This window comes from Lutra lutra, chromosome 18 (assembly GCF_902655055.1).
Source record: "Lutra lutra chromosome 18, mLutLut1.2, whole genome shotgun sequence".
Lineage (NCBI taxonomy): Eukaryota > Metazoa > Chordata > Mammalia > Carnivora > Mustelidae > Lutra > Lutra lutra.
The window spans coordinates 1,472,178-1,494,264 of record NC_062295.1 but is presented as its reverse complement, the minus strand read 5'-3'; the positions used below and the strand labels follow the sequence as shown (position 1 = coordinate 1,494,264).

General features: G+C 46.3%; 1 protein-coding gene across 6 annotated transcripts in view; it reads left to right on the top strand.

Annotated features, from left to right (window-relative positions):
* Positions 1 to 12,601: 12,601 nt before the first annotated feature.
* The window catches only part of MEIOB (meiosis specific with OB-fold), a 30,766-nt gene continuing 21,280 nt past the window's right edge, over positions 12,602 to 22,087 (top strand). For 2 of the 6 annotated variants that reach the window (XR_007124466.1, XM_047713696.1), the window contains exons 1-5: positions 12,602 to 12,661; positions 15,185 to 15,261; positions 17,635 to 17,692; positions 19,610 to 19,741; positions 21,444 to 21,516. Coding sequence is in view for 5 of the 6 variants with exons in the window: in XM_047713696.1 (XP_047569652.1) it covers positions 15,193 to 15,261; positions 17,635 to 17,692; positions 19,610 to 19,741; positions 21,444 to 21,516 (332 nt within the window). In the remaining variant the exon portion in view is untranslated. The other 4 variants (XM_047713699.1, XM_047713698.1, XM_047713697.1 and 1 more) reach the window with 4 other exon arrangements.

Sequence of the window (22,087 nt, the reverse complement as noted above, 5' to 3'; positions counted from 1 at the left end):
CCTCGGCCCAAGACAGTCCATGGGAGACCCTGCGCAGGGGACTCAGCCTAGCCACGTGCACATTCCTGCCCCACAGAAACGGTGATGATTGCAGCATGATCTAGGCTAAGTCTTGTGGAGGTTTGTTACGTAGCAGTAGGGGACACAGACGCCTTCCCTTTACACAAACAGGGTCGACTCTTACGCTGTTGTGAGCATCATAAGAAACTTGATACCAGAGTTGGTCAAGAAGGAGAAACACTGGGAAAAGGGCTACGGAGGAAACTGAACGGTTTCTCAATGGCTAGGCAGGACAGCCCCCCTGCGGTAGCGGGGGTGGGGCACACGGCAGTGCGTCTGTTTCACGGAAACAACCTAACGGGGTGAGAAGCAAAGTCGCTGTCCAGTTACACCCAGTGTTTAAGAAAAAGTGCAGGAAATTTGAAAAGAAAAAGTGCGATTAAAATCAGAGAAGGACCCAGCCCGAGACCTCTCAGCGTGGAGTCACAGACGTGGGCGTGATCGATCGTGTTGTGAGCCTCACACTTTGTGGGTCCCTTAGTCCTCCCGTCTCTGCGTTGGTGCAGCCACTAACGTTCAAGGGCGTGTCACCAGGGAATGAAACGCCAGGAATGCCTAGGTGTCATTAACTTTAGATAGGGGACAATTTCCTCCTTTTTTATTGACACTTACTACCTTTTTTTTAATTGAATGCTCTCAAGACTTTAGAAAAGCACGTTCACGTTGCTTCGCAAATGCCCAGAGCCACGGTTTCCCTGGCAAGACGCCGGGACAGCAAGAGCCCAGGCTTTCGACACAGTGGCTGCCCACGGATCCCCTTCAGGGCAGTTCACCTTGTCTTCGTAGAGTGGATGCTTTGCTATCATGTTGACTGCAAGGTAATTCCTACACAGACCCCCACTGGTGTCCAGGATCCAACCATAAATGTCATTTTCGGAAAAGATTCCCTGGCGGGGCAAATTCTACTTACTGGTGGCTGAGTTTCGACTTACTGAGATACACCCGTGTTTTAAACACTCACTAAGTAAGGTTTCCACCTGACACAGCCACCTTGCTCAACCCTATGCCCATAGGAATCTCTTTACACCTAGAGAGTATCTAGAAGAGAGGTTAATATATATATATATTTTTTTAAGAAAGCCAGGTAAAAAATATTTTAGGTTTAGTGGGGCGTGTGGTGTCTGTGAAACTATTCCAACTCTGCCATTGCCAAAGCAGCTCTAGAGTCTGGGAGGGCCAGTGGGTGTGGCAGTACCCCATTAAAGCTTTATGGACACTTAAATTCGCATTTCATATCATTTCCACGTCGTGAAATTTCTTCTTTTGATTTCTTCAGCCATGAAAAAAATGTAAAAACCGTCGTGTCTGGCTCACCAGTCGTATAACAGGTGGCGGCCAGATTTAGTCCACAGCCCTTGTTTGCTAACCCCCGATGGAGAGAGGGTTTCATGTTCCAGCTCCAAAAACTCTTCCTTCAGGGGCTGGATGTTTTCAATGCCTGTCAGAGCTGGATTGCACAATTACATCTTTGCAGAAGGTGCAAATATCCAACAATTCCTTTTATACATTTGTTTTTTTTTAAAGATTTTATTTATTTATTTGACAGAGATCACAAGTAGGCAGAGAGGCAGGCAGAGAGAGAGAGGGGGAAGCAGGCTGCCCACGGAGCAGAGAGAACCTGACGCGGGGCTCGATCCCAGGACCCTGAGATCATGACCTCAGCCGAAGGCAGAGGTTTTAACCCACTGAGCCACCCAGGCACCCCTATCCGTTCGTTTATGTGGACTGAAAAAATGCCATCTGTCAATCTTCGTGGGTTTATTTTAGAAGGTGAATTTGGTCCATTTGCAATAATTGTCATTATTGACAAGCTTGGACCCATTCCTACTATCATTTCAGTTTGTCCCACATTTTCTGTTTCCTTTTAATCCTTATTTAAAAAAATTGATATGCGGGACTCCTGGGTGGCTCAGTGGGTTAAGCCTCTGCATTCGGCTCAGGTCATGATCTCAGGGTCCTGGGATCAAGCCCCGCATTGGGTTCTCTGCTCAGCAGGGAGCCCGCTTCCTCCTCTCTCTCTGCCTGCTTCTCTGCCTACTTGTGATCTCTCTGTCAAATAAATAAATAAATAAAATCTTAAAAAAAATTGATATGCATACTTCCCCCATTAATAAAATAAGAATTTAGCATCCTCTCATCCCCTGGTCCTCCCATTCCATTATGCTGGTAACTTTTAGTTCAGCCCTACAATGAATATATTTTCTCTCATCTGGTATCAGAGATTTCTTAAGGACAATATTATATTTTTCAAGGAATTGTAGCACCTTTACTTCCTATATCTCTTGTGGCTTCTCTTCTTATTTAAATACTTGATCCTGAATAGTTTTGCATGGGTCTTGTGTCTCAAAGTTTATTTCTTCCCTTTTAAAAAAAATTATTTATTTGGCACAGAGAGAGAGAGAGCATAAGCAGGGGGAGCAGCAGAGGGAGCCTGATGTGGGACTCGATCCCAGGACCCTAGGATCATGACCTGAGCTGAAGGCAGATGCTTAACCAAATGTGACCCCCCCTGGGCTCCCCTCAAAAGTGTTCTTCTTAAAAATATTTTTAATCATGACCGCATATATGAAAGAAGTTTGGGTATAAAATTCTGAGTTTGAAATTATTTTCCTTTAATAGGTTGAATATACTATTCCGTTATCCCTCCCCCCCTTTTTTTTTTTAAGATTTTATTTATTTATTTGACAGAGAGAGATCACGAGTAGACAGAGAGGCAGGCAGAGAGAGAGAGAAGCAGGCTCCCTGCTGAGCAGAGAGCCCGATGTGGGACTCGATCCCAGGACCCTGAGATCATGACCTGAGCCGAAGGCAGCGGCTTAACCCACTGAGCCACCCAGGCGCCCCCCTCCCCCTTTTTTAAGTGTGCAGTTTCACTCTTGAGATGTTTATAAACACAGTCCTGGGGTTGATCTTTTAAAATTATTATCCTTGAGGTATAACTCATACACTACATAAAATTCACTCTTTTACAGTATGCATACAGCCCAGCAGTTTCTAGAATATTCACAGAGTTGTGCAATCACCTCTACACTCCAACTAGAGAGCATTTCTATTGTGTAAAAAAGACTCCGTGTGCTTGGGCGCCTGGGTGGCTCAGTGGGTTAAGCCTCTACCTTCGGCTCAGGTCATGATCCCGGGTTCCTGGGATCGAGCCCCGCATCGGGCTCTCTGCTCAGCAGGGAACCTGCTTCCTCCTCTCTCTCTGCCTGCCTCTCTGCCTACTTGTGATCTCTGTCAAATAAATAAGTAAAATCTTAAAAAAAAAAAAAAAAGACTCCCTGTGCTCATTAGCAGTCACTCCCTGTTTCCTTCCACCTCCAGCTTCTGGAAACCTCTGATCTAATTTCTGCCTCTATGCATTTGCCCATTCTGGTCATTTATGTCGATGGAGAAAACCACGCTCAACTCTCCACCTCATTCCACAGCCCTTCCTGTCAGGTCTTTACTCTCTCCTCCTTTTACGGGTTGTAGCGTGTCTCCAAATGTGTGTCTCAGTCCTAACCCCCGGGACCTCAGGATGTCACCTTTACCAGGTTAAGATAAGGTCATTGGGGTGATCCTTCATCCAGTGTGACCGGTATTCTCATACAAAGGGGAAATTTGGACATAAGCGAGTAGCTGATGTTAAGCTACAGGGATGAGAGCCAAGGAGTCTGTAAGTCCAGTAATACCGAAGATTGTCCGTGAACACAAAAAGCTGGAAGGAGTAAGACAGATTCCCCCTAAGGCCTTCAGAGGCTCCACGACCCCCTCGCTCCCTGCACACCAGCACCCTGGCCATCCCTCCATTCCTGGAATACAGACAGAACAGCTTGGACCATAAGGACAGGGCCACACTAGAGGGGTTGGCAGAGCAGTGAGCTGGAAAGAGCCTGGGTCCCTGATAGCTTTGCCCAGTGATCTAGAGTGTAGATGTATACGTCTTTGGAGTTACACATGAGAAAGAAATAGACTTCTCTCGAGGTTATGTTTCTGTTACTTGTTGACTGTGATGTACGGAGTTCCCCACTTGAAAGGGCCCCACACTTGGTGTACTATCTGCTGTCACCATTTTGGAATTGTCACTAATATTTGAACAAGGAGCTCTGTGTTTTCACTGTGCACTGGGCCCCCAGAATCAAGTAGCAGGTTCTGTTTGCAGCTGGATCTAATCCCAAATGATATAGTGTGTGACTGTGATGCCCGCACTCTTCTTGATTCCTGGACAGCCATTCTCTGAGTGATCTGCTTCCGAGATCAACCTTTTGTGCCTGATGTGTAAGGGACATGGGTTATCTTGGCCTCTTGGTGTCCACTGGCCTTTCTGGTAGAAGGACATCCAATTCCCTTTAAATTCAGGAGTTTGGCAGAGGGTGACCCCACCCCAGCTCCAGGACTGGGCATTTGAAACATGTCCAAGACAATCAATGCTTTCCATCCCCTGGTCGTAGGGATGGACTCAGGATGGGGACAGTGACCCACTTCCAGCCAATGACGCTCAGACCCAGAATTTGTATTTCGTCTGGAGAGAAGATGAGTTTCTGAGGAATGCGGAGAAGCTAGGACTCGAAGGCATGGTTTCCGCCTCTGGACTGAGTTTTGTCTCAGCTACCCTGACTTTCTAGTCGCTAGAGCCAGTAAACTGCACCACCAGCACCACTGTTGTCTTCTCTAAAGCTGGTTGAACTGTATCTTCTGTCCCTTGCAGTGACAAAAGCCCTAGCTACTCCATGGAGTTTTCTCAAACGAAGGGTCGCCTTCACAGGGCTATCTTACTGAAGCTTCTCGGCACCATGATCTTTGTGGGGTTTTGGTGTTTTAAGTGGTGGTGTTGCCGTTTGGGGACAACTTTAACACAGCAAATCATATGTGTGAAGTGACCAGGACGCCTTGTAGGGCCTGGGCAGCTTCTGGGTCACAGGGTCAGAAAGAATCTGTTTGGCTGTAGGTCTGGAGGAAGTATGCTCAGAGATGCCCAGGACGAGAGATCAGTGCTGTGAACAGCTGAACAGTCTTCATCAAGACTTTAGTAAGCAACCATTTCTGCCAACCTTGGGCGTGTAGGAAACTGGGAAACACTATGATTTTGGCTTCTCTAAAATGTGTAACCTCGAGTTGGTGTAATTTGCAGGGCTGGCACGATTCAATCTTTATTGGGGGGGCATGTGGTTAAAGACACATAATACCATATTAACCATCATAAGCACTTCTCCGTGTACAAGGAAGCGGCATTAAATCCAGAACCTTTTCATCACCCCGAACAGAATTCCATCTTTTATCCTCTAATATTTAAAAATTACAGCAGGGGCGCCTGGGTGGGTCAGTCGGTTGAGCGTCTGACTCTTGATTTCGGCTCGGGTCATGTTCTCAGGGCTGTGAGATCAAGCCCCCTGTCGGGCTCCGTGCTCAATGTAGAGTCAGCTTAAGAGTCTCTCTCCCTTGGGGTGCCTGGGCGGCTCAGTGGGTTAAGCCCTACCTTTGGCTCAGGTCATGGTCTCAGGGTCCTGGGATTGAGCCCTGCATCGGGCTCTCTGCTCAGCGGGGAGCCTGCTTCCCCCTCTCTCTCTCTGCCTGCCTCTTGGCCTACTTGCGATCTCTCTGTCAAATAAATAAATAAAATCTTAAAAAAAAAGATTCTCTCTCCCTCTGCCCCTCCCTCCCCCGCTCAAGTGCATGTATTCTCTTAATCATTAATTAATTAAAAATTATAACAAAGAACACGGACACAATGATAAATTTGATCCAGTTACGAAACTTTTGGTCTTCGGAGGCTGGTTCCTTCCCCAGCCCTGTAAGGGCAAATATACACTCCGGCCAGAACTCGAGGTAGGTAGGGGATTTTCAGATACTGATCACCTAAGATGCATCTGGGAACTAGAATTCGCACCTATCATTCCTAATTTCTAACTCCCTGTAACACTGGACTATTCTGCTCAGTGGGTTCTAAATAAAAAATTAGATCAAAACTTATAAATGCAAGATATACTCTGAATCTCCTCCCATAAATTTAAAAGTGGATCTATATAGAATCGCTGTTGTAAACGTGAACATGTTTTCTCTACAGTTCCGCTTCAAAGAACGTCGTTGTCTTCAGGGTTTTCCACTTACAAATCTAGAGACTGATAGAACAAATACATCCTACCTATTTGAGAGCCTCGCAAAATACAAACGAAAAGATGTGATATGGAAAGTCTTTTTTTTTTCTATTACTCCGTGGCGTACGCGTTTGAAATAATTTGGCCCATGGTTGGTATTGTGTGACCCCCAAAGAGTCTGTCACTTCCCTGGCATGCCGTTTTCCAACAGCATGGTGTCATTAGAATGGACTTTCTTGACGTAATAAATAAGGGAGCACAGGTGGAATCCATTTCCAGTTGTTCAAAGAACGGAAAGATCTTGTAATATTGAGTTGACACGGAGAGTTTGTCAAGCCACAATAAAAATTTGAAATAGCTGTGGCCTTGGGGTCGTAAAATGACTGATCAAGAGGAAGAATATTTTGTGATATATTAGTGATTATATTGACTTATTTTCTGCTTGGCTGTAAGGCCAACAGAGAGAGCGAACGGCTTCCCAGTGCTTCTGTTCTAAACCCGAGTGGGAAAACTGATACAAGTATTGTCTGAAATCATAAGCTACCCTTAAATAATCAAACACAGTCAACTGTTATCTTTAAGAATGCAGACCCCAGTGGTTCAGTCGGTTAGGCACCAATCAGGCTCTCGGTTTCAGCTCAGGTTGTGATCTCAGGGTCGTGAGATCGAGCCCTGCCTTAGATTCCAAGCTTAGTGCAGAGTCTGCTCGAGATTTTTCTCTCCGTCCCTGTCTGCCCCTCCACCCCTGCCCCTGCTCTTGCCGGATCTTTCTCTCTAAAAATGAATAAATAACATCTTAAAACAAAAAAATACTGGCCCCAAGAAAAAAAAAAGGTGAAGGGTCCTGGAATTCAACCATATATCCTTTTGAAGCTAAAGTCACCATGTGTACACATTAAAACGTGAAGAAAAAAAACAGTGATTTTGTTCAGAGCAATGAAAGAGGCCATGTGACAGATCCTCTTGTACAACTTGAATGACATTTCCTTTTTTTTTTTTTTTTAAAGATTGTCTTTATTTATTTGTTTGACAGAGAGAGAGAGACCATAGGAACACAAGCAGGGGGAGTGGGTGAGGGAGAAGTAGGCTTCCTAGGGAATAGGGAGCCTGATATGGGGCTCGATTTCAGGATCCTTGGATCATGACCTGAGCCGAAGGCCGACACTTAATAATGGCTGAGCCACCCAGGCGCCCAACTTGAATAACATTTCATTTTGGGGTCAAATACAATGTGAATCCCAGCTACCATAAAATGCCCCCTGTTTTCCTGCTGCATCTCCCATCCCTTACCTCCCAGGGATGACTATACCAGCTAGGAGGACCCTCAGGGGGTGTAAAAACCAGTCAGGGGAGGGTCATGTTCACTTACGATTGACACAGAGCCGAGGAACTCTTCTAAGGTCATAAAGCAAATTCAGTCTCAGGCTAGATCTGGAAGGAGCCCTACAGTGCAAACCTGCTGGTCTCCCCACGTCTCCCCCTACAGCCTGCACTTAGCCCAGTGACTGCCCTCCCATTTTCCACCGCTTTGCCACAGACCAGAGGCTGATACTAGTCATGACTATTGACTTTCGAGGATCTAGGGCCTCATGCCAGCAAGCACCAGCCACACGCAAGGCATCCTGAGATGACCAAGCTTTCGAAAAGCTTTGATGCAGAAGACAGCGAGATAGACCCAGATAAATCCCCTGCGTTTCCCTCCCAGGGTTTGTACCTTCATGCTCATCTCTGTCTTACTGCACCCGTCCAAACCTTTTCTCTGACAGGTAAGGAAAACAAAGCTCAGAAGGTTTTGACCGACACAGCTAATGAGGGGCAAAGCTGAAATTTGACCAGATGGCTTGACTTTTACTATGATTCATGCAAGACCCCCCAAACTCCACGTGTTTTCTCTTCTCAGACAAGCGCGCGTTAGACCTGCTCAGATAAGAGAGCGCTCATAAGGGGCGCCTGGGTGGCTCAGTGGGTTAAGCCGCTGCCTTCGGCTCAGGTCATGATCTCAGGGTCCTGGGATCGAGCCCCGCATCAGGCTCTCTGCTCAGCAGGGGGCCTGCTTCCTCCTCTCTCTCTGCCTGCCTCTCTGCCTGCTTGTGATCTCTCTCTGTCAAATAAATAAATAAAATCTTAAAAAAAAAAAAAAGAGAGCACTCGTGAATGCATATTGAAACTCAGCACATTGAGAAATATCTATGGTCTTTTTCTCAGAGTAATAATTTTAAAATGTAAGGTGTCTTCTGTCATTGGGGTTTTCTGTCCCTACCTTTAGTGTGTGCCAAAATGCTGAACATGATGGATAAGTTTTTGTGCTCTGAGCAAATTACTGAACGTGTAACCAAACCCAGTGAAGAACACAGCCGGGGGTCCAGACGCAGAGGGGAGGTAGCAGGGGGTCACACACGGGAATCTCTGCCTTTCTCAGAGCCTGTGTTCTGCCTTGGGGTCGTTGTGGACCCCACGCCAGGCAAATCCAGAAGCCGCTGTCATTCAAAGTGGTGTAGTGGTTTCAGTCGAGGAAGCTCTTGAAAATGTTTTCTAGTACTAATGAAGTGGCGAGTGTCATGGATGATGAAATGGAGGAGATGGAAATAAGGACATTGCTGTCACAGGGTCACCAGCTGTTACCTATCTTTAAAAACATTTGTACAGTTGCAGCGCATGAAATTCATTTCTAGACGTAAACACATGACTTGCATGGAAGTCTTGGGGAAATGGGTATTGTGTTTTAGAGACATGGTGGGAAAAAGGGCAAGGGTTTTAAATAGAGTCCAAATTCTAGAAAGTGATGAATGCCCAACTAATGAATTGCGAGTTTAATCCAGGGGTCTGTGAACTGTGGCTCCCAGGCCAAATTTGGCCCACTGCTTGTTTTGTAAATAAAGTTTTATTGGGACCCGGATATGCCCATTTGTCCCGGTATTGTCTATGGGTGTTTTTTTCACTCTCAGGGTAGATCTGAGTCATTTCAAGAGACCCACAGAGCCCTTTAAATTTATACTCTCTTACAGAAAAATGTGGGTGCATTCTATGGTAAGCGATATTGAAGGTTCCCGACCAGGGGGGAGCTGTGATGGAAGGAAGCTGTGAGAATCTCAGTCTGGCAGGAGGGCGTGGGATGGGCTAGAGCAGGGAGAGGTAAGTGTCGTCAGATATAATGCCACCAGAGCCCTAATGAAGGTGGCCGCAATAAATATAGGGAGACAAGGACAGGTTCAGAGCTGTGCCAGGGAAAAACAGAACCTGACATCCGGTTAGATAAAAGCAGAACAGAAAGGCAGATTCAAGTCTACCTTTGAAGCTGGGTGCTCAGGTTACCAGCTGCATGGTTACGACAACTGGGACAGGAGCAGCCAGCCCGGGGTGAGCAGCTGACTTTGGTTTTAGATACCGGGCTCCCACAAGTGTGTGAACCGCCTGCCATGGCTGGAGATGCGCTGCTGGAGCCGGGCTGCATTCACTGCAGTGCCCCTGGTAATGGTATGCTGCGGTGATCGAGGAAGGTTTGAACCAGTTACATACGTCTGATAGAAACAGTGATGGAGAGTGGCCCAGGACAGCCCTCCAAAGAGGCGGGCCCTTCCTAATGTCACATGAGTAACTTTCCAGTGGGGGCAGCTGGAGTGCAGCCAGTTGGCTCCAAGGGCCACAGGTGTCTTGTGTGCTGGTGACTGTCTTCTTCCCTGCTGTCTCCTCCCTCAGCACGATGTCTTCAGCCCAGTGGACTTTAGGCACGTGGAGCAGATGTGTTCCTGTTCATGGACTGTAGATGCTACAGGGTTCCAAGCCCGCTCATGGCTCACTTTGGCTTACTACAGAGCAGCGCCTACCTCGGCTCTGGTAGGCTCTCCTGTTTTACCTGGAGTTCCCGCTTCGATTCCCATCACTTCCAGGCAGGTGCCAATGTTTCTGTGTCTCCTCTCTTTGCTGGTGGAACACGTTCTTCCTAGCTTGGCACCCAGACTTGAGAAGGGACCTGTTCTCCCCCCCCCCCGCCCCCCGTGATTCTGTCTCAGCAGTTTGCATGGAGTATCCTCAGAATTTTCCAGAACATTCCTGGGCTCCTGGGGCTCAGGCCACTCCGCAGTTGCTACTGCTTTGTTTTTATCATGAACTCTCTCCTTTCTGCTGCTTCTTCAAACTTTCCTGAATCCAGCTCCTCCCAAATGCACTTTCACTCTCTTCTCTCTCTCCCTCTCGTTTGCCCTGATAGTCCCTTCGTATCGCCCCTGAACCCCATCTAGTTCTTCCTGCCCCACTCATGGGTTACCTCACTCCTCTTCTCCAGATAAACTTGTGCAAAAATGTACACAAATATCTGTAAATGGTAACAGAGCTACGATCTATTTAATTGCTGGGTGGTCCCCTGGATGGACAGGAGTGGAGAGTGAGACTAGTAATTGATCAAGCATTTCCACTCCTGAAAGGGAGACTGTAATCACAGGACTGACTTCAGAAGATTTGCTTTATTATTAAAGAAATAAAAGGTGGTCTTGTGTTTCATTAAAATGATTGTCAATCTTTTCCTCCTGATTAGTAAGTGTAAAGTTAATTACTATGTATTTTTCCTGTCACTCCTTTGTGACATGCTCTTAGATGGCCTGACAGCTGGCATGCTCTGGGGAGGTGACAGGCATAGCCTCATACCATTTCTTTAGCCAGACACGCAAGCTGTTTTACCTCTGACCTTTGTTCATTCACCCTTGACTTCATCAAGTCGCAGGCCTAGGCTTTCCTGCCCTGGTTTCTGTTCAGATCCAAAATGTATCGACAAGTCAATTCTACTGTTAAGAACAGACCAAGTTCACAGACTTGCTATAAAAAATGGAAGAAATGAATTATTTTCGCAACAAGAGTGTTGACATCAAATCAGCCCGCTCCTTAAGGCTTGTGTTTCCAAGCTGCCTCTTATGAAAAGCCTTTTGTGTCCTAGTGAGGCTGATTCTGCTTGCTTAATCTTCAGTAGCTTTCAGTGAAAATTAATTTACTAAAATATGAAAAGATACTACAAACAAAAATTTTAAAGATTACTCCCCTACTGAGGTACAAATAAGAAGTGCATGCAAACTATGTTTATACCTTTTTCCTCCCTTTTAAAATTAACTTAAAATGTCAGCTCATTCTTTTGGAAAGATCAGGATATGTTCTTCTGTCTTCTTTTGAAGACAAAGCCTGGAACGGAATACGGAAAATTTTAGAAAAGCTTTCTCTATTAAATTCGAAGTGGTAGGAACGCAAGTGTTTTATGACTTGGGAGTTAAAAAACTAACGAAAGAGTAAGAGTGAGAGCTGTGTTGGGACGAGAGCATAAAACCTGCCTCTGAGGTTGTATTTCTGTTTCAACAGACGACTGTACGCTAAGTACCGAGGGTGCTGAGTGATGCTACCCACGCGCGGCAGCTGGGCACAGAGGTCTCGGATTTCGCTACTGGATCATGACGCATCCGGCTCTGACTAGTCCTCTAGTGACACAGGTTAATTTCTAAGTCCTTCGACTAAAAGGATTTCCCAGAGGCGGTAAGGAGACACAGGCAAGCCGGCGCTGGTCACTGTCCCCGTCCGCTCCTGCAACCACGGAGCGTCCCCCCGCGGGCCAGCGGGCTCTGCGGCTCTCCCTCCCCGGGGGGCGGCCTTGCTCCGGGAGCCGCGGGCAGTCACGGGGCCGCGCGCCATGCCAGACCCTGCACACCTGGTCCACCGGCCGTCCCGGACGGCGGAGGGTCTGGGCCTCATGCTCAGGCCCGCGGGGAAAGGAAGAGCCTGGGACCGCTGCCGCTCTGATGTCCCGGAGTTTCTCCTCTGGGGGGCGGGAACTCAGGGGCGGAGTCAGAGGGAGGGGCGGGGATAGGGGCGGAGGCAGAGGATAGGTGGGCGGGGCGAGAGCTGGGGGCGGAGTGAAGGGCGGGACAAGAGGAGGGGCGGTGGGGGTGAGCGGCGGGGCGAGGGCGAGGCGAGGGCGGGGCGAGGGCGAGGCGAGGGCGGGGCGAGGGCGAGGCGAGGGCGGGGCGAGGGCGAGGCGAGGGCGGGGCGAGGCGAGGGCGGGGCGAGGGCGGGGTTGGCGTGTGGAGCGGGGCAATAGGTATAGCGAAGACAGGGAGAAGGCAGAGTCGGAGTCGGGGCGAGGTCGGAGAGGAGGGTGAGGCAGAGAGAAGGGTGGGGCGAGGACGGAGCCAGGGACGAAGGGCTGGCGAGGCTGGGGGCGGAAGGTGGGCCGTAGGGAAGAGGAGGGGGCTAGGGCGGACTCGAGGCTAGGAGAAAGTCGAGGGTGGGGGCGGAGCCAGAGCGAAGGCGGGGCGAAGGGCGCTGGGGGCGGGATCGGAGTGTGAGGCGCGGTCAAAGTTGGGGCGGGGGAAGGCTCGGTGAGGACGGGGGTGGAGCCAGAGCGCCGGGAGGAGCGCGGAGGTGAGGCGGAGAGAAGGGTGGGGCGAGGGGCGGGGCGGGATGGGGGCGGGGCCTGCGCTAACGGTCGCGCGGCGGGCTGCAGAGAGGCTGTGGAGCGCGAGGCCCGGCGGGCGCGTGGAGCCGCGGCTGAGGTGACGGCCCGGCCCGGGCGGCGCGTTCTGTGAGGCGCGGGCGCGCGAGGGGGACTGCGGCGCTGGCGGTGCGGGTCGAGTTGGGAAGCCGGTCACGCGGCTGTCCTTTCCCTTGCTGCCGTCTCGGGGCGCGGCGTCCCGAAGTGGGGTTCGCCCCCGGCGCGCGGGGACGCCCGGGTCCGCGGGGGCAGGCCACGAGGGGTGTGGCCGGCGGGGCCGGTGTGCGGCAGGGACCGCCGCGGTCGAGCGCACGGAGGCGGCTCCGCCAGAACGGCGGACAACCGGCGGGTGCTCCCCGCGGGCCGAGCAGGGCCGGGCCGGGAGCCGAGGAGCGCGCGCAGGTGCGCAGCTGCGGGGGAGGGGCCCGCGGGGGGTGGGGGCGTCGGTGCCGGCAGCGCGCTGGGCCTCGGTCCGCTCCCGCCGCGGGCCGGGGGAGCACCCGGCGGTGTGGGCCGCGGGCCGGGCGCCGGGTCAGAGCCGGCAGCCGCGCGCGCCTCGTCCTCGCGCTCCGCGGCCCCAGCGCCGGGCTGTGGGGACGGCACACCCTGCCACACGCCTGGTTCCTGCGATTGTTAGAGATGCTCCTCCGGGGGAGGCGGCCCCGTCTCTGTCCGGTGCTGTCTACACCGGGAGTGCCCGAGCTTGCCGCCCGGGACCGAGTTGCGTGCTCCCCGCGCAGCCGCGGACGCCCCGGCGGTGCCCTTTAACGGCGCGAGGAGGGCGCCCGGCGGGGGGTGAGGGGGCTCGGAGCCCCAGAGCGCGGGCGCGGCGCCCCCTCAGAGCCCTCCCGCGGCGAAGCCACTGTGTGACGTCGTCCGGGCTGTGGGTGACGGAAACGGTCCGGGTGCGGGTTTGGAGGAGCCGGCAGGTCACGCCCTGGAGCCCCGACGGGAGCCGTACGGAGGGCCGGCCGCGTTTGGTGCTTCCGTGTCGCCTCTGTGGTGTCGAGCGCCTTCCGGGCACGAGACAGCCCCGACGGGCACCCGGGGACCCTCTGAGCCCGCCTCCGGGGCGCGTTCGGGGACCCTGGGATCGTGACCCGAGCGGGAGGCAGGCGCTTAACTGACCGAGCCACCCAGGCGCCCCTGTATTTCTTTTCTTTTCTTTTTTTTTTTTTTTTTTTCCTCTTATGATTTACTCACCCATTTGAGAGACGGAGAGGGCACGTGCGCTCCAGCGGGGGCCGGGGTGGACGGGGAGGGAACGAGAGCGCCCCAAGCTGACTCCCCACTGAGCACTCGTCGGAGCCACCCGGGGCCCCCGAGGTTTGCTGTATTTCTGAAAGTAGGCTTTGCGCTAATAAATGTTTCAGTCCCGTTGAATCTTCTCCCACCTGAAACTCTAAATTTACGGGGTGCACAAGAACTAGATTAGCGAGGTCCCTGGGGGTGCCGTCCGTCGTGTCTGACTCTGGGGTTTTCACTCTGGTCCTGAACTCAGGGTCATGACAGGTGCTGCTGGGGGAGCCTGCCTAAGACTCTCTTCTTTTCTCTCTGTCCCTCTGCCCCAGACTAAATCAATCAATCTTTAAAAAAAAAAAAAAAAACAACTCATATTCTGTGTTTTACTGAAACTAAAATGTCATTAAATGTAAGATGCCTCTTGGAATCAGAAATACTGAAGGATAAAAAAAAATTGCTGGGCGCCTGGGTGGCTCAGTGGGTTAAGCCGCTGCCTTCGGCTCAGGTCATGATCTCAGGGTCCTGGGATCGAGTCCCGCATCGGGCTCTCTGCTCAGCAGGGAGCCTGCTTCCTCCTCTCTCTCTGCCTGCCTCTCCTTCTACTTGTGATCTCTCTCTGTCAAATAAATAAATAAAATCTTTAAAAAAAATTGCTAACTTACACATTTTTTGGAAAGTGAAAGTTAAAAATTGGAACCTAACTACCATTCAAAACTGTAAAAGGACATTTTGAACCATGTTTTCTACAGATTTGATCTGTACTTACCTGTCACTGTTATAATAAAAACTTGTCCCTGAGAGTGAGTAACATATCTGATGCTTTCCTAGATATATTTTTTTTAGGATTTTATTTATTTATTTGACAGAGACAGAGATCACAAGTAGGCGGAGAGGCAGGCAGAGAGAGAGAGAGGAAGGGAAGCAGGCTCCCTGCCCAGCAGAGCCCGATGTGGGGGCTCGATCCCGGGACCTGGGATCATGACCTGAGCGGAAGGCAGAGGCTTTAACCACTGAGCCACCCAGGCGCCCCCTAGATAATTTTTTTAAAGATTTGTTTGTTTGTTTGTTTGTTTGTTTGAGGGTGTGTGTGTGCGCACACCGTGGGCAGCAGAGGGAGGAGAAAGAGTCCCAAGCAGACTCTGCCCCCAGTGAGGAACTCCACACGGGACTTGACCCCACAACCCTGAGACCACCACCTGAGCCAAAACCAGTCCGACTCTGAACTGACTCCGGCACCCAGGCATCCCCCGGATGATTTTTTTTTTTTTTAAATCTTGGAATTTTTCATGGGTTATTTCAGTTATTTAATTTATTCATCAAACTTCTATTTTCTAAAATGTAGATAAAAGAATGGCAAACTCCTTTGCATCAAAGACCTTCACCACACTTTCAGATCTGCATCCAAATATGGCTAATCTGGTAAGTTTTAATAATATAGCAGTTTGGTGATTCTCTAGAGAAACTTGTTGTGGTAATATTATATTACATCAACATTATTGGTTCCTGTGACCCATGCTTGTAATTGACGAGTATATAGCTACTCACTCCATCAGTACGACTGTTGATATTAGATACCCCTAAGCTTCTTAGATTTTATGCCAGCTAACGGGAAATTACTTTCTCTTTTGTCTAGAGGAGGACCTTGTAGATATGACTAGCAGTTGTTCAAAATAATCAAGAGGTGTTTTTTTTTTTTAAGATTTTATTTATTTATTTGACAGAGATCACAAGTAGGCAGAGAGGCAGGCAGAGAGAAAGGAAGAAGCAGGCTCCCTGTCAAGCAGACAGCCTGACGTGGGGCTTGATCCCAGGACCCTGGGATCATGACCTGAACTGAAGGCAGAGGCTTTAACCCACTGAGCCACCCAGGCGCCCCTCAAGAGTTTAATTGTATCACTTTCATTAAATATTTAATGACAGCTCAAACTTAGCGTTGTGAAATTAAAACATTTTTGCTCAGCAATATCTATTCTCTAGTCAAACTATACATAAGTTATAGACTTAAATACTTGCCACTATGTTCCTTTATATAACATAAAGGTACACAAAAGATGTATTTCTGAAATATTATGTGAAAACCCATTTTTTACTGAAGGGTTGTGGGGGAATTCAATCATTTCAAACATGCCAAGACACTTATTAGTCAAATAAAATCTAGGTGGAATCATCTTATGAGGTGAAGAACTCCCCCAAGCAGTCTGTTGCTTACATTTGGCATTTATAAATCAGATTTCTTAAGATGGGCTATATTTATATGTAACCTTAATATGCAGTTAAAGTTTATTAATGTTAAAAATAGGGGCCCAAGTTTTTCTGATGGAGGCCCAGAAAAAAAAAAGGTAAGTTATTAATTTCCTCTTCAGTTAAAAGCTTTGCTGAATATTTCCATTATATTTTTCCAACAAAATTTGGTGAGATTGACATGCATATGGAATTTAAGAAATAACAGCAGTGTGTCTAAACGTAGTAAGATTAATTAATAGCTCAGCTAAGATGTGATAATCTTAAGGGCTTGAACTATTTTTTTTTTAAAGATTTATTTATTTATTTATTTGACAGACAGAGATCACAAGTAGGCAGAGAGGCAGGCAGAGAGAGAGGAGGAAGCAGGCTCCCCGCTGAGCAGAGAGCCCGACGTGGGGCTCGATCCCAGGACCCTGGGATCACGACCCGAGCCGAAGGCAGCGGCCTTAACCCACTGAGCCACCCGGGCGCCCCTGAATATATTTTAAATGTAACAGATTACTTCAAGGTTAAAATTAGTTCTAGAGTTAAGTGTAAGTTTAGGTTTATCCTTTCAGGAAAATGTAGTTATTTTTGTAATAATAAATGTATAATATGTATAATATTATATATATATTATTATACATTATTATTTAATGTACAATAAGTGTAATAATAAATGTACGATATGTATAATATTATATATTATTATATTGTACCTTATTGTATAACATACAATAAATATAATAATAAATGTTATTTTTGTAATAAAATTTTATTTTAAAGTACTTTTTAAATATTCAGTTTTTATCTTGTAGTTGCTAAAGAGAACATTGAAATGTTTAATATCTTTAAGGTCTAAGATCTAGGACTTTATTTATTTTATTTTTTTTAAAGATTTTATTTATTTATTTGACAGAGAGAGAGAGAGGTCACAGGTAGGCAGAGAGGCAGGCAGAGAGAGAGGGGGAAGCAGGCTCCCTGCTGAGCAGAGATCCTGATGTGGGGCTCGATCCTCTGAGCCAAAGGCAGAGGCTTAACCCCCTGAGCCGCCCAGGCGCCCCCAGATCTAGGACTTTAGAGTTTAGATTTGTTAGGAGCAATGTACAAGTTTTGTTACAATCCAATTCATATTACTGTTTAGCGTGTTTGGATTAAGAAGCTAAGCAATTTTATGTTGATTGTTAGAAAATCCTATATTAAAGAAAGCTTTGCAGACCATGGCAAATTAAATTGTATTTACACGTGCTTTGAATGAATTCAGGAAGAACTGATAGCATAGGGTGGTTACTGTGCTCCCCCTAGTGATTGAAAATAAAGGAGAAACGTGCTAAGTATTAAATGATTGTGTATGTAATAGCCGTTAATTGTCTTATTACTTTGTACTTTGCATTGTAGAATTGAACATTTATGAAGTTCTTTAGATGTTTGTCTGGAGTAAATATATTTAAATGGCTCCTAGTCAAAAATGTTTGTTAGAGCCAGTAAAATATAACAAGTCCATGAAATTAAATTTACCATCTACATCTGTATTTAATATTTGTGTTCTATAACCTTCTTGTTTTTCAGAAAATAATTGGTATAGTTATTGGGAAAACAGATGTCAAAGGCTTTCCAGACAGAAAAAGCTGAGTTCTATTTAACTCTTTGCTTCATTTTTCATCAAGTGTGGCTTACGACTACAACAAAGTGTATTTAAGGGATTGAGTTTCTCATGCCTGTTTAACTCCTTACGAGCAGTGTTCATTGCTCTGTTGTATGGTAAAGTACTCAATTTAGGGCGATATGTGTGTGGACCTTAAAATAATTTTTAATGACATATAAGGCTGTTTGACCCAAAGTAAGGACTCCACTGTTTACGATCACTTTCAGCCTAAGAGATAAAAATACACGACTAAATCTAAGACAGAAGAGGTTAAGGAACAGGGTTTTCAAGCAGGGATATGTCATGGTAGAGGAGCTTGGAAGGAGAGAAGTACAGCAGCGGTATCAACCAGACAACCAGTGAGAAATTAATCGTCCATATGTGGAAAATAGAGTTAACTCTGGCTTTAGTGGCTCTTTGAGTTGCTTGAACTGTATAAAAGTTTTAGGACGATGGAAACAATCCAAAACTAAAATTAGATTTTTAAGATCAAGTTTGAAAACAAGTTTTCAAAGTTCTGTAGTTGACACACAATGATAAGATATAAAAGGCCAAAACTAGCATTGTAGTACCAATAGCTTTTAAACCATCAGCACTACTAGGTTACAGTATAAGCGCTTGAGGGAGTCAGAGTTGTAGTCAGGCAGACAATGATTTTGGCAGAAGACGTGAATTTTGTTTGAATTGCCTGAGTAATTGTGACTCTGTTTTTTGTCTCATGGTGTAGTGACAGTACCTTAATTTTAATTTCATGTAATATTCCATTATTACATTTGATGTAAATACTTATTTATGCCTTTACTTTACTTCATCATGATTAATTAGATCAGAATTACCATTTGAATAGTTTGAGAAAGTCTGTATGTCTTTTTTCTAAACTCTGAAAGGAATAACTTAAAATACACAAATTAGGAAATTGTCAGTATTTGAAATATTTGCTGAAATCCCAACAATGAAATAGAACTTTCACCTCACAGATCGTGCAGATACATGATTCTTGTGGTGTTAGAGTACTTTTTATGATTATATGTACAGAACACCTTTTCTCGAGAAGATATCCTTACTGACTTAAAAAAAAAAACATTATAAGCATGTTACTACATTTTCACAAAACATTCAAGCAGTGCAGAAGGGCATAGAATAGAAAAATGAAATTCTCAATTCAACCCCCAGCTCTTTCCAGCCTAGTCCCCTCCCCAAAGGCAAGTGCTAATTACAGCTTGGTAGGTATCTGTAATTTATATATGTATGTTAGGTTGTGTACTTTCTTAATTAGTGAAGAACAAACAGTAAGGACATTTTTATTTTGGAAAAAAAATGTACCTGCCTGACCCCTAGTGGCTCCATGTACTAGCACACATTTATTTGTTTTGAAATAATTTATTTTTTTTTTAAAGATTTTATTTATTTATTTGACAGAGATCACAAGTAGGCAGAGCGGCAGGCAGGGGCAGGGGGAATCAGGCTCCCTGCTGAGCAGAGAGCCCTATGCGGGGCTCAGGGTCTCAGGCTCAGAACCCTGAGACCATGACCTGAGCCATAGGCAGCGGCTTAACTCACTGAGCCACCCAGGCGTCCTGTTTGAAATAGTTTAGATTTGAAGCATGACTTAGATGGAAACTGTAACAGAGAGAAATGGAGATCTAAACTAAAATCTGTATGGTTCAAGCCGACGTGTCATTTCTCTCCAAATATGCAGATAACTGGGGAAAGGGAACAGAGGGATCAATAGTGAGGTGCGTTATCTACTCTGGCAGCTAGGAGATTGACTCAAGCATGACTTATCTTAGAATTTATATCGCAGTAATATTTTTACCATGTGTTTGAGTATGTTTGTTATCATAATCATATTTGTTCAAACCTAAGATAAAAGTTTTCATTTGCATTGGTTTCCCTTAGATATCGGATCAGAGAGATACACTTTCAGTTTCACCATTCGGGACTCACCAACGCATTTTGTCAATGTGACATCCTGGGGCAGCGAAGGTTACATCAGGTCACTTTCTGACAGCTTTAGGGTTGGAGAGTGCGGTAAGTCGGTGTTGGTTCTTGAACTGTTTCTGTTGCAGTATTATTCCTGTGACATGTTTGTGGGAACTACACTGAGGGAGTCAAAGTAAGACATCATTCATAATTCCCAAGAAACAAGTTATGCATTAAGAGCATAACACAACCCTTTAGCATTTTATTACTTGAAACATATAAATGTGATAGTCACGTATTTTTACTAGGCAGCTTTACAATCTTTGGTTTATTTCAGATTTCAGTTTGCATCAATTCCTGTTGTTGCTGTCACCATTTATCTCTCAGTAACCATAGTAAGGCTAAGTAGCTTTTGATAAAAGAAAAATTTGAAGTTTTAATAGGAGTTTAAAAAGCTCTACTTTCAAAATAGCAAATCTTTGGCAACCTTTACCCATCCCAGGATCCTTCTGATGGTACAGTGTCATATAAAAAAAACCCAGGGTTTTGAAAATGGATAGAGGTGGGTTCAGATCTTACTTCCAATATTTGTTTACATCATGGCTTTGAGAAAATTGCTTAACCTTGTTGAGCCTCAGTTGTGAATGAGTACCCTATAGATGCTGTGGGTCTTAAAGGAGGTAGTATGCGTGGTATAAAGTGTAAGTCGTTGTCCCTCAGTGGATGGCAGCGCTCGTCTCCTACAAGTAATGGGAAAGCACGATACCAGCTCCCTTTCGTGGGAGAAAAAAGAAGGGAAAGAGTAATGCACAGAATTAAACCACTCTCCAAAACTGCACAATTAGGCAAGCTATTACCCGTCCCCATCACTTAGCACTTACTCGTGTATTTATTATGTCATATTATGAAGTTGAAGGGTAATACATTGTGTCTCTCTAACTGAATAATAAAGTACTTGAACATATGGATTGTGAAGGTGGAAAACTTTGTAAACTCCACAGGGCCCAGTACAATTAGAAACTTTTCTTGGATGAATGCCAGTGCATTAGTTATATGGAGCTAAAGTTATACTTTGGTATTAAACTATAGGTTAATGGTTGTGAGGATGAATGACTGGGTCTTAAAAGCGTAAGGTTGACAATAATTATAAATTTAAATAGGACCTTGGTGTGTTGGTGTGAAAAGATTACAGATTTTTGATTCAGAACAACTGTAAGTCTAGCGCTACTGATCTCTAGATATAAAACCTCCAGAAAGTTATTTAACCTCTGTGAGCTTCAATTTCTTCCATTCATAAAAAGGGGTTATCATGGAGTAGTTGTGTGAGGAATCAGCAAAACAGACACAAAAAGGTCCAACAAGACCATAAAGAAACAGAACCCCTAAAATGTTCAGTCATAAGCTGTTAAGTTGTGGAGCGGAAATCAGGATCCGAGTTGTGCGTGGCTCTTTCTGCCCTGTGGCGATTGTTTCCAAAGGTAACCATGAACTGGGTGAAGTTTATTTAAAGTCTATGTCCTATGGAAGGCCAGGTCATAACCAGATTACATGTTCAGTGTAATTAATCAATAAAACGATATTAATGCAGGTCATATGTAGGAATTTAAACACAAAACCTAAGACATCTGGGATCATATTGATGGTCATACCGTAGGTTCCTTCTCAATGACACAAGGAAAGGACTGCAAAGGATATGCTACACTGACTCAGAAACTAGAAATAACATTGTAACATTCGGTGTGACGTATACTTGTTTTTAGGTATCTAGTTACTTTTTTATAATAGCATCTTACTTTTCCTTCTGTTGCAGTGATCATCGAAAATCCCCTGATTCAAAGAAAGGAATTAGAAAGAGAAGAAAAATTCAGCCCTGCAACTCCCAGGTAAATAATCCAGCACAAAGCCCACAGCCTTCACGTTGGAGTGACCGCCAAGTGACCGCTGTTCTGTCTGTGTGTGACAGTAGCAGAGAGCTCACTGACGGTATATGTGTCAATTTGAAAATTAGGAGTTTTGTTATTCCTCAAACAATTTACATTGATATAGGATTGCATGAAAACGTGGCTGTTTTTAGTACTTTTATTCTCAATTTAGTCACATTAGAGCTGAACAATGAGAAAGAAAGGTAAATCTTGGAAGTCCTATAGAGGTATCATGTCCAAGTAAAACTCTGCCTACACGCTTTCCTATCTTAGTTCAGGTTCACTGGAGACAGAGCCCAGAGGAAGATTTTTGTGCAAGTGGTCTGTTGAGGGAGCGCTCTCCAGAGCAGCCTGTAAGGGTAAGGTCAGGGGACAGCAGAGAGGCAGGTTCGGTGGGAGCTTGGCTCTGCCTGCCTGGCCCCAGAAGGAGTTCTGGAGCATGAGTGGCACCCCCTGAAAGGAAGGGACCGGGTGTCTGTGGCCTGGATTCACAAGTTATTGGTGGCGCCCACTCCCCACCACCGGCATTTCT